Source organism: Nylanderia fulva, unplaced genomic scaffold, assembly GCF_048542155.1.
Source record: "Nylanderia fulva isolate GAGA-0341 unplaced genomic scaffold, ASM4854215v1 Scaffold59, whole genome shotgun sequence".
Lineage (NCBI taxonomy): Eukaryota > Metazoa > Arthropoda > Insecta > Hymenoptera > Formicidae > Nylanderia > Nylanderia fulva.
The window spans coordinates 22,036-34,460 of record NW_028190687.1 but is presented as its reverse complement, the minus strand read 5'-3'; the positions used below and the strand labels follow the sequence as shown (position 1 = coordinate 34,460).

The window sequence follows — 12,425 nt, the reverse complement described above, 5'->3', positions numbered from 1 at the left end:
AAAATAAAAAAATAATTATATATAATATAAGTTGTAGAAATCTATACTTATAGAATAGAATATTGTTGTTTCACATTGTGTGAGCAGATAGCATGGATGGCATATTATATATATATATATATATATATATATATATATATATATACCCAGCAAACACATATTATAACAGTTATATAACATTGGAGTCAAAAATTAAAATAACAGCGTTATATTTTTATTATATAATTGTTATGTATTATCTATTTATTATTGCTATATAACATACTAGCAAACGCATATATTATAACAGTTATATAACATTGAAACAAAAAATTAATATAACAGCTGTTATATATTTATTACATAAATTTATATATCATCTGTTTGCCGTTGCTATATAATATATTAGTAAATACCTATTATAACAGTTATATAACATTAGAATAAAAAATTAAGATAACAGCTGTTACATAATATTTATTATATAAAATATATAACTCGTTTACTGTGTTGTTATATAATGTGTACGAAGAATAGTTATATGTTTCTTCATTTGCGTGTTTTGTGCAATGCTGCTAAATTTCGCGGTTTTTGTATTCACACGGTCTTTTCCCGCGTGCTAAATGCATAATGTGGTGACAATGAAAAACCAATATTAAAGTAGCGCTGGTGTCGCAGTAATACGTGATCGCCTCTCTAATAAAATATGATTTATGGTTGAATTATTGTTGGCGGGAAAGCCGGCAAAAAATATTGTGCTGTGCCTTCGTGTTGCAAAAGATTCACTTTCTTTACATAAACCAAAGACTGTAAGTATATTTAAAGTACTTATTATAAGACTGTTATATATTTTATATAACTGCGATGTTCGTCATTCCTCTAATATACTTTTTCTTACAGAGATTAAAACTCTCTCCGTTGAAAGATTTGATCGCCACATCTCGAGAGACCCTGAGCTATTGCTATTTGATCGTAATTCGTTTATCGTAAGTACACAATTATTGTGGATGAGCTGTGGAATGCTGGATTTATATATTGAAGAAGCCGGAAAGTGTAAATATTATTAAACAACACAATTATTAATATTGCAAAATTTTTTAGGTTATATAGCGATATAGCCATAAAAAATATTGTAATCTGTACGCTATATATATATATATATATATATATATATTGTATATATGTTTTATTTCATAATTATTATTTGCATATTATGTTCTTTATTAATATTATATATACTTAATAGATTCAATCAGTAAATAATATTTTATTCATCATTAGACATTTGTGAAGTGTCATCGAAGCATCAATTTTTATGGTTTTCATATATTTTATCATATATTTTACAATAAGTCATTGTCAATAAGTGTATTAATTTTTTAAAACTGCTCTTTAAGATATTTTGCATATACAGTTTATATATATATCGCATATTTTATTTAATTTTTAATATGCTTATTGCCATATTATCTATTCGCATTTTGTTTCAGATTAATTTGATTATTTGTATGTAAAGTTTACTTGTATTTTATTAATATTTGCATATGATTTTGTATCTTATATAGTTAACTAAGATTTATTAATATTCAAATATTTTATTATTTTTTTCTAACTACTATAACTTAATTTTATAAATTTGTTCTAATTTAAATAATCGATCAAAATTATCAACATGCCAAAAACATATCACCATTTATCAAAAAGACGTAAAAATCAATTGATTTCATGTCATATGTCACAATTACATAAAATTACAACTACAACATCAAATGTTTCCAAAAAACATTTTAAAATTAATTCTGCTAATATAGAAATGGCCTGTAATTCTAACTCAGAGAATACATTTTCAAATGAAACTAATACTCTTCTCAGTGATAACATTTTTGATGCATCCAATAATATCCTTAATCCATCAATGAATAATAATTTTTCAGCATCTAATAGTTTTGACATTCCTATTGCATCAGATCAAGATAGTTCTTCATTGTCTAATTTTTCTTCCAAATCAATTGATTTTAATAATGAAATCTCGGTACAAAATGTACAAAACTTAAGTTTACAAGAAGATTTGCAAATCTTAGTTTCAAAGCATTGTATTCCTCAAGGTACTGTAGATAAACTTCTTTTTATTTTGCGGAAACATGGTCATAATGATTTACCTGAAACGTGTAGAACTTTAATGAAAACACCACGTAATACTTTTCAAAATATATCTGCTGTTAGTGGTGGAAGATACATTCATTTTGGATTAGCTTCGGGAATAAAATACTCTATATCAAAATATTGTAAAATTATGCCTCGTGAAATAAAAATAAATATTAATATCGATGGTCTACCTTTAAGTAAAAGTTCAAGTAGCCAGTTTTGGCCTATTCTCGCATCAATTGAAATTAAAGATCTTTATACCGAGCCTTTTGCAGTTGGGGTATTTCACGGAATGTCCAAACCGAATAATGTAAATGATTTTCTTCATCCTTTTGTTAATGAAGCACAAATTGTTTTTCGAGATGGTATATTATTAGATAATAATTTCTATTGTAAAATCATATTGAATGCAATTTTATGCGATGCTCCTGCAAAATCATTAATCACATGTACCAAAGGTCACACAGGTTATTTTTCATGTTCAAAATGTTTTCAAGAAGGTGATTTTGTATGTAATCGAGTTGTCTTTCCGGAAATTAATTGCACACTAAGAACAAATGTATCATTTCGTACTCGTAGTCAAGAGGAGCATCATATAGGTGATTCAATTTTAGAAAATCTCCCTATAGATATGATTTCACAAATTCCTTTAGATTACATGCACCTTGTTTGTTTAGGATCGAGGCGTTTATTACAATTTTATGTCAGGGGTAAGAAAGGTGTAAGATTATCCAAAGTTGCAATTGATTCTATTAATAAACATCTACTTGACACAAGAAAATTTATAACTAAAGAATTTGCGAGAATGCCAAAAAGTTTAATATGTATTGATAGTTGGAAAGCTACGGAAGTTCGCCTTTTTTTACTTTATTTGGGTTTAGTTTTGTTAAAGCCATTTTTGTCTAAAGACTATTATAATCATTTTTTATCACTAAGTATAGCTATTCGTATATTTGCAGATCCAAAAAAATGTTTAGTTCTTAACGATTTCGCACATTCCTTGATAACCTGGTTTATTTCAAACTATAGAAATGCTTTTGGACTGGAATATCTTTCACATAATATTCATAATTTAGAACATCTTGCAAATGATGTCAAAACTTTGGGATGTTTAGATGCTTTTAGTTGTTTTAAATTTGAGAATCACATGCAAAAAATTAAAAAGCGAATAAAAAATTGTGGCAAACCATTAGAGGAATATTCTAATCGAATTTTCGAATTAAATCAACTTCCAGTAGAAAAATCATATTTAAAGTCATATCCTATTATTCATTTTAAAAAGACAATTCAAAACACTAATGATATATCTCATTTAGAGTTCAATGGCTTCAATATTTTTACAAAAGAAAATGAAAACTGTTGTTTGTTGAACGATAATTCTTTGGCATTTATTTTAGAAGTAATTTTAGATAGTAATGATGTTCCATACATAAATGTAAAGCGAATTTTATATACCGAACCATTTTTTAACACTCCATGTGATTCTAAAGAACTACTGGGTATACAAACTTTTTTGGAAACAAGTCCTTTTAACATAGAAAAATTGCCGGCAACAAACATAAAAACAAAATGTTTGAAATTAAAACATCTTGAGTTGCAAAACACATTTGTTATAATTCCACTTTTGCATGCATGTGTAGCGACTTATAAATAAATTCACCAGATCTTTGAAAAAATAATGTTTATTCATTGAAAGTATAAAGCTAAAGAACAAAAAGAATTAATATGTAACAAATAAATGAATGAATGTGTTGTTATGGAAATATTGATTTTTCTTAAAAACATTATGTATATTAATGAATTGAAGTTATTACAAATGTATAAAGATGTAAAAAGTGTAAAAGTGCAGTGAAAAGTGTAAGGTGTAATAAAAGTGTAGAGTGTAAATGAAAGGTGTGGATGATGAATGCTACAGTACTCCCCCCCAAGTGACGATATTCGTTGCGAAATGGACTTTCTTCTTCTTTGGTGGGTAGGTGCGTAAAGCTTTTCCAACAGTAGAAGAAGAAGAAGGATTTGAAGTAGCAGAAACAGGAGCTGAAGTAGTAGGAACAGGAGCTGAAGTAGCAGGAACAGGAGTTGAAATAGCAGGAACAGGAGTTGAAATAGCAGGAACAGGAGCTGAAGATCTGGTAGAAAGTTCAGTAGAATCTGAAGTTCTAGGAATGAAGGCTGGCTTGAGACGTTCTGTCGAAATATTGACAACTCTTCCTGAAACATTAACTGCAAATAAATGATCAGAGATACGTTTCTCAATAGGAAAAGGGCCAGAATAAGGAGGTTGTAGTGACTTCCTAACAGTATCTTCTCTAATCCAAACATGAGTACAATCAAAAAGATTCTTGTGAACAAAAGGTGATCTTTTGCAATGATGACTTGTAGGAGATGATCTGATATTCCTCATATGAATCCTGTGTTTTTCAAGAAAGATTTCAGGATCTGCAGGAAAATCTTCTTCAATGAAAAATTCTCCAGGAATACGAAGAGTGGATCCATAAAGAAGTTCTGCAGGTGAAGCTTTTAAATCTTCTTTGAAACACGAACGTAATCCCAAAAGAACTGAAGGTAAAGATTCTATCCAGTTGATTGTTTCGTGGCACATAATCGCTGCTTTCAAAGTCCTATGCCATCTTTCCAGAATTCCATTTGAAGCAGGATGATAAGCAGAAGTTCTAATCCTTTGGCATCCAATTAGGTTTGTTAAAGCTTTGAATAAAGCTGCTTCAAACTGAGGACCTTGATCTGTTGTAATGCTGATAGGAGAACCAAAACGTGCTACCCAATGTGAATAAAATGTTGTAGAAATAGTTTCAGCAGAAATCTCAGAAATAGGAACAGCTTCAGGCCATCTGGAAAAACGATCAATCATAGTAAGACAATAACGGTAATTTTGACAAATAGGAAGTGGTCCAACAATGTCTAAATGCACATGCTGAAAGCGTTGATCAGGAATTGCAATCTTAATTGGAGAATTCTTGGTGTGTCTTGAAATCTTCGCACGTTGGCATGGAAGACAAGTTCGAGTCCATTCCTTCACATCTTTCTTCAAAGAAGGCCAAATGAATTTCAGTAGTAATTGTTTAGATGTCAATCTGCCGCTGGGGTGAGCGAGTCCATGAACAACATCAAAAATTCTCTTGCGTAAGAGTTTAGGAACATATGGACGAATTAATTCCGAAGAGCAATCACAATAAATAGGTATGGTTGATCCTGAAAGAATAAGTTTCTTCAACAGAAGTGAAGAATTTGAAGAAAGTAAAACTTGAAGTTCTTCATCTTTTTTCTGATAATTAGCAAGTTCTTCTAAAGAAACTATAATAGGCATTGAAATAGATTCAATTCTTGACAGAGCATCAGCAACTGAATTCATTTTTCCAGAAATATAGGTAATATTTGTAGAGAATTGAGCAATAAAGTCCAATTGTCTGATCTGTCTTGGTGACGCTTTATCCAATTTTTGACGGAAAGCAAAAATCAAAGGTTTATGATCAGTTCTGATAATCAGTTGTCTTCCTTCAACAAAATGTCTGAAATGTTTAATAGCCAAATAAATGCTAAGAAGTTCTCTATCATAAGTGCTATAATTTCTTTGAGCTTTGTCTAGTTTCTTTGAGAAAAATGCTATTGGTTTGATATCGTCGTCAATAGACTGTTCAAGTGATGCACCAACAGCAAAGTCAGAAGCATCACAAGTTAAAATAAGAGGAGCATGAGGAGCAGGATGAGAAAGGGTAGTAACTTGTAAAAGTTCTTCTTTACATGACTCGAAAGCTAATTCCGCTTCTTTAGTCCAAGAAATAATTCTTCTATCCCTCTTGCGACTGTCCTTTAAATATTCTGTTAACAGAGCTTGATGATTTGCAGCATCCTTGAGACAGCGACGATAATAATTGATAATTCCTAAGAATCTGCGTAATTCATGAAGTGTCTTAGGTTTAGGATAATCAATAATTGATTTCACTTTTTCGGATGTAGGTTTAACTCCTTGGTTAGAAACTAAGTAACCAAGAAAAGAAATCTCGCTTTGACCGAAAAGACATTTAGCGACATTGATTGTCATTCCAGCTTGTTGAAGACGATCAAAAATAATGCGTAAGTGAGCAATATGTTCTTTCTCATCTTTAGAAGCAATAAGAATGTCATCAAGATAACAAAAGGCAAAACTCAAATCATTAAGTAAAGAGTTCATGAGCCGTTGAAAAGTTTGGGCTGCGTTTCGTAAACCGAAAGGCATTACGACAAATTCAAAAAGCCCAAATGGAGTAGTGACAGCTGTTTTGTGATTATCTTCTTTAGCGACGGGTACTTGATAGTACGCTTTAACTAAGTCGATTTTAGAAAAGATATTCTTACCAAAAAGTGAAGAAGAAAAATCTTGAATATGAGGTAAGGGATAACGATCCGGGATAGTCACTGAATTGAGTGCACGATAATCACCACACAGTCTCCAAGAATTTTGTTCCTTTTTAGGTACCATATGTAGAGGGGCTGCCCAGGAGCTGCTTGAAGGTCTGCAAATTCCTTGCTCCATCATAGACTTGAATTCTTCCTTGGCACATTTAAGTTTTTCAGGAGTAAGTCTTCTGGGAGTCGAAAATTTAGGAGAACCTTCCGTAACGATATGATGTTCAACACCATGTGTTTTTACCGAGGAAATTGGAGAAAAACGGGTGAGTCCTGGAAATTCGGTTAAAAATTTGTGGTACACAGAATCAGGAGATGTGGTAAAAATTGACAAATGTGCAACTTCTTGAATTTTTTCAGTATTCGTAAGACCGGTAACATTATCAATCAATTTCTTGTTTTTAATGTCAATTAGGAGATTAAAATGACAAAGGAAATCGGCGCCTAAAATAGGACGTTGAATATCCGCGACACAAAATTTCCATTTGAATTCTCTCCTTAAACCGAGGTTCAAAATTAAAGTTTTAGAACCGTAAGTATTAATTTGAGTACCATTTGCGGCAAAAAGTTTTAAATTAGTATGCCACGGCTTCAATAAAACCTTTTTAGGTAACAACGATATATCAGCGCCCGTATCGACAAGAAAATTCAAATTTGAATGTCTGTCGAAAATAATGAGGCGATTGTTAGAAACACCGTCGTAAGCAGCCTCAGTCTTAAGCGGCGTTTTTAGTTTTCCTGTGAAGCCAAGAATGTTTTGGACATAGAACAAGGTAAAGTACATCGTTTGGCCTTATCACCAAACTTCTTATGGTAAAAACAAATTGATGTATCTTTAATATCTTTATTTGATTTGTCTTTCTTACGCGATAACGATCTAAATCTTCTATTCTCTCTAGACCGGCTTTTGGAACGATCTCGACGACGAGAAACTTCAAGAGCTTCGATTCTTCGTAGCAAATCCGCGAAATCCGAAGATTTATTACTTGTATTATTGGAAACTTCCGCGACTTGCAAACTGCCGTCCCGATCAGCAATTTTATCGGCTAATTCCGCAAGTTTAACAAGAGGAACATCCTCTACTACGGCTAAAGTCGTTTGAATTCTATGTGGTAAGCGTTGAAGCCAAATCATTTGCAAAACACTATCTGCTAAAGATCCTCCAGATAAATGACGAATTTCTCGAAGTAATTCCGAAGGCTTTTTATCATTAAGTTCAATTCCAGCTAATATTTGTCTCAAACGTTTTTCCTCTGAATCCGTAAAGCGATTTATTAATATTTTCTTTAAATAATTATATTTATCTGTTTTAGGTGGATTTTCAATGACTTCAGATATGTTTACTAAGGCTTGTTCATCAAGATGACGAATGACAGAACTATATTTAATATCATCTGATCGAATTCGATAAACCGTAAACTCACTTTCAATAGAAGCAAACCAGAGTTTAGGTTGTTTATGCCAGAAAGTCGGTAGTTTTAATAAACGAAACTCATTTGAGTGAATTTGTAACATAGGATCACTCACCTGATGTCCAGTTTGAGAAGGTAAAATATTAATATTTTCTGATCCAACCTGATTTGATCCGCTCGCCAAATCCATATCAATCTGTGTATCCGAACAGGGTCTAACTGGTGATCTATCGATTGGCATTTTCCTCTTGTTCCAGGAATCCGATAAAATGATTTGAGAATTTCCGTGAAGGACTAATCCGCCTCTGATGTTTCAAAGATCCGGAGAATGAATCTCTTAAAATCAGAATATCCAGCAATTCTTCCAAGCGATGATAATATTTCGCAGAAGTCTACGACGATCACTTGGCACTTATTCCGCATCAGCCTTTAAAATGCGTCGGCTTTAATATCACGTCGGCTTTAATATCACGTCGGCTTTAATATCACGTCGGGGTCACCAAAAATGTAGCGACTTATAAATAAATTCACCAGATCTTTGAAAAAATAATGTTTATTCATTGAAAGTATAAAGCTAAAGAACAAAAAGAATTAATATGTAACAAATAAATGAATGAATGTGTTGTTATGGAAATATTGATTTTTCTTAAAAACATTATGTATATTAATGAATTGAAGTTATTACAAATGTATAAAGATGTAAAAAGTGTAAAAGTGCAGTGAAAAGTGTAAGGTGTAATAAAAGTGTAGAGTGTAAATGAAAGGTGTGGATGATGAATGCTACACATGTACCTAATTATTCTTATTTTGATTTTTTCTTTTAAAGAATTATTCTCATCTTGCAGTAATTTTATGTTCTTTTTAACAGCTTTATCATTACCAAGATTAAATACTTTAGTGTTTTTTTTTAAAGAATGATGAGATAATACTGCAGGTTTTTTATGACTATTTTGATTTTCATATATTGCTATGTATGGTTGGTTTTAGCTTTAAGTTGTTGAAAATAATTAAATAATATTTGATATTACCTATAATTCAGATTATTTTGTACCCAACGCCCCTTGTTTCACGACAATACTTTCGTTTTCTAACAAACTTATATTCTAACAAAGAATAATAGCTATGTACAATATTACATAGCACACATATTAGTAGTGAGGGGGGGGGAAGCTATAGTGTCAAACTGGCCAGCACACATCCTCGATACTCATCGTTCTAACCTGAACATTACGGGTGTGCGCTAATGGATGGGTGTGCGAATATAAGACACTCTGTATTTGCCCATATATATTTTTTTCAAGATGAAAAGGTCCGAAACTGTCCGACGAAACAAAAATTGTTCGCAATTGCTACACATTTTTAGCTGAGGAATTTTCTCCGATGGATTCCCACAAATTGGATTTTCATAGAATACTGAATTGGCTGTTATTTGTGGTGGCCTAACACCACGAATATCGTTCGCTTCTGCCCCATCGAGCAGCCGGATCAAGAGCGGGGAGGAGGAAATGAGGACGAAAATGGAGAGGAGTGGAGAAAAGATGGGGTAAAAAAGGGATGGGCAAGAGCTGGTAGATGGGTGAGGGAAGAAACTCCGGGGGCAGGAAAAGAGTGGGGGGGGAAGGAAGGACCGGAAGAAGGTGGAGCGAACCACGGCGGAGAGGGGTAGAGGAGAGGGGCGAGGGGAAGTGGTTAAGGGGGAATAGGGCACTATGTTATGTATATTTTGTTATTGTCCAAATAAAAAATTAATGTATTTTATGAGTAATTATGAATGAAGTCTGTATTTACGGGATTGCGCTTCCCCTGTTAGTGTTATTTGTTATTTATTTTGTTAGCATATAATATATATTTATAGTACCATATGTATTTATGATATTTAATTGGTGGTGGGTGGTTTTTAGTGAGTCACTTTGCATATGCCAGCAAAAATCAGCTCTTTTTTTGCTTTTGAAGATGCGCTCCATAGCTTGTATGGTCACACGAACACGATCAGGATGTAAGAAAGGAAAAAAGAAGAAAAATGTGGCCACCTCCAGACGCGGTGACACAAGAGAAAGAGAAAGAAAATTAAAGAAAGAAAAATGATGAATATTTCTTTTTTCGAGAACGCACTTGATGAAATGAAAATGATTTACTGACGATTCTTTTAGAATTCGTCCGCGAACGATGGATGAAAATGATGTTATTATACTGAACGATTCGAATGAGAAGAAAGAAACGCGCTCAGCCGCCTGCGCTCTGTTCTTACCAGTTGCCACGCCCTTCTTTGGTTTGCCGCTTGGCGTTCACGCTTGCTTGGGGATTCGCTATACAGGTTGAGGAGGTCCTGTATTGTCGTTTTAACCGGACTCTATTTATGCTTAAATCAGTAAACTCTAAAGCGGTGAGCGTGGGGAGGTTAGGATGAAGAAAAGGACGAGGAAGCGAAATAAAACAAAAGCGGGGTGAAGGGGGGGAAAGGGGGGGAGGGGGGAGGCCCCGGGGGGGGGACATGTGGGGTGGGGCAGGGGTGGGCGGACGGGGGGAAGTTGAGGGAGGGGGGGGGGGGAGAGGAGGGAGAGGGGGGGAGGGGGGGGGGTAAACGGGGTTTCCACATGTTTGGGTGGGGGTTGTGCTTGTTTTGGGGGGGTACGAGTTGGTTTATTGTGCGGTCTATTACTTATGACTGTCCCTGGTGTATCTCTTGTTATGTTTGTCTTGTTTTTTTATATTAATTACGTTTTGGTAAACACTTTGAAACGACGGTATGTTTGTTTTTTTAAACAACTTGGAAACAGAGCTAAAATTAACATTTACTTTGACAGTAAATCTTTCTTTATGTGGGGGGGGAGAGAAGGGTAAAGTTTGAGGAAGAGGGGAGCAGGTAGAGGACGGGAGGGGTGGGGGGGGAGGGGGAAGGAGGAGGGGCTAGGGAGGGGGTTCCTTGCAAGAAGATATAATCGACCCGACCTGTTGTGACTTATTTCTTAATTCTATTCCTGAATTTTTACATGCTCAGCCAAAACGATTAATGGCTTCCCACATTCTATCACTACTTTTACAGATACTGATAAAAGATTCAAAATTGTTTTTCGTTTCCCAACAAATACTGATCTAGAAAATGTCGTATCACGCACCTAAGTAAGTTTTATATATATCGTTACAATTTCTATATTGACTTATAATAAAATTCGTAAAGATTAAAATAACCCACAAGTGTTAATTGTTAGATAACAACAAATGCAGTAGGTTCAAGTTCTAATGAAAAACAAAAAAAAAAAACAAAAAACCACCATTACCCCCATATTCTGATAAGTCCGCTTCTACTTCATCCACCCCCTCGGGTTATTTGTTCTCTGGGATATATAGATATTTTTATAATGTATATTGAGAGTATCCTATCTTAGAACTCCAGCAAATACACGATATTTCTATTTATACAAAAGGCCGACGAAACGGCGAGAGAGAAAAGGATAGAGAAAGGAAGTGAGGACAAAGGGAAGCGGCAATGGACAAGGAGAGGGACAGAGTGGGAAGGAAGGGAGGTAGGAAAGAGGTACGACGGTCAGAGAGGGAAGACGCGATAAATTTTATAATGATATATTCTAATACTAAAACTTTGCTCTGAGGGGAATCGTGTGTGTGTCCAATCTATCAAGGGATGATGTTTGACAAAGTAATATATAAAAATAGACAGAGAAATCTTATATACCCTATACGATACTTTATGTTATATAATGTGCAACGTCCCGCGCTATCTATATAACCGGTTTCTTTTTTAAACTGTAGCAGAGGGTTTGCATGGTTTCCAGGTACTTAGGAGTCGGTTGATTTGATCTTATGGGATAGCAGGTTTAGTTTTAGATTCAAGGAGTACAACATTTCTAGGTAGTTGGTCGGTAGGGTCTCGCGACCAGTTTTCCAGGGCTAGCGGAGACACCCGTGTTGAGACACCAGGTGTTGTATTTAACGAGAAAGTCGCGACGATGTAGGACATTTGATCTCTATAATATTTCGAAATCCTCAATATGGATGAAGCAATTCGAGTTATACCCTATCTATGATTACTCTATGCTTGAAGGTTTCGCAATTTCTCTCCACCAGTGTCTTTATTTTTGCTTACGGTGCGTGATTTTGTTTGTTAGCAGAGCTCTCCTCCCTCCTGCAACAAAGTCGAAAAGAGAAAAAAGGGGCGAGGAGAGAAAAGCGGCCCCGGAAGCAGAGGAGAGACCAGGAGCAGCAGGAGGGCAGAGTCATTATCTCATTCGATCCACGCATACTCCATGCATACCAATAATATAGTAGTGGGAGTATCCGGGCTACAAACGTATTCACACGCGTAATACAACACCATGCGCGAACATCATATATCAAAGTACACAACACATGCAAGAGTGCATTGTTTGTAGTCGGTCGGAAATGTTGGCCATTCCGCACGTTTACAAACAGATGGAGAAGAGCTCCCAGGGGAGGAAGCAAGACAAGAGACTTTGGACAGAATGGGGT

General features: G+C 34.4%; 2 protein-coding genes and 2 long non-coding RNA genes across 6 annotated transcripts in view; all 4 read left to right on the top strand.

The window, feature by feature from the left end:
* The first annotated feature begins 1,331 nt into the window (after positions 1-1,331).
* Positions 1,332-3,795, top strand: LOC146720896 (uncharacterized). Its single transcript, XM_085487649.1, has one exon. It carries the CDS (start codon positions 1,652-1,654, stop codon positions 3,776-3,778), a length of 2,127 nt encoding a protein of 708 aa, XP_085343775.1. The 5' UTR covers positions 1,332-1,651; the 3' UTR covers positions 3,779-3,795.
* A 2,140-nt stretch (positions 3,796-5,935) lies between these two features.
* LOC146720895 (uncharacterized) lies at positions 5,936-7,281 on the top strand. Of its 3 annotated transcripts, XR_014925860.1 has the most exons (4): positions 5,937-6,510; positions 6,595-6,794; positions 6,889-7,060; positions 7,138-7,281. It is a non-coding gene; the product is annotated as an uncharacterized LOC146720895 (long non-coding RNA). The 3 variants fall into 3 exon arrangements; XR_014925861.1 differs by having other exon boundaries at positions 5,936-6,794; positions 6,944-7,060; XR_014925859.1 differs by having other exon boundaries at positions 5,936-6,794.
* Positions 7,282-7,426: 145 nt separating this feature from the next.
* On the top strand, positions 7,427-8,473 carry LOC146720894 (uncharacterized). The gene is made up of 3 exons (XR_014925858.1): positions 7,427-7,640; positions 7,842-8,075; positions 8,198-8,473. It is a non-coding gene; the product is annotated as an uncharacterized LOC146720894 (long non-coding RNA).
* A 3,865-nt stretch (positions 8,474-12,338) lies between these two features.
* Positions 12,339-12,425, top strand: part of LOC114945754 (uncharacterized) — a 4,448-nt gene continuing 4,361 nt past the window's right edge. Inside the window, 1 exon segment of the mRNA XM_085487655.1 lies at positions 12,339-12,423. Within this exon segment, the coding sequence (XP_085343781.1) occupies positions 12,339-12,423 (85 nt within the window).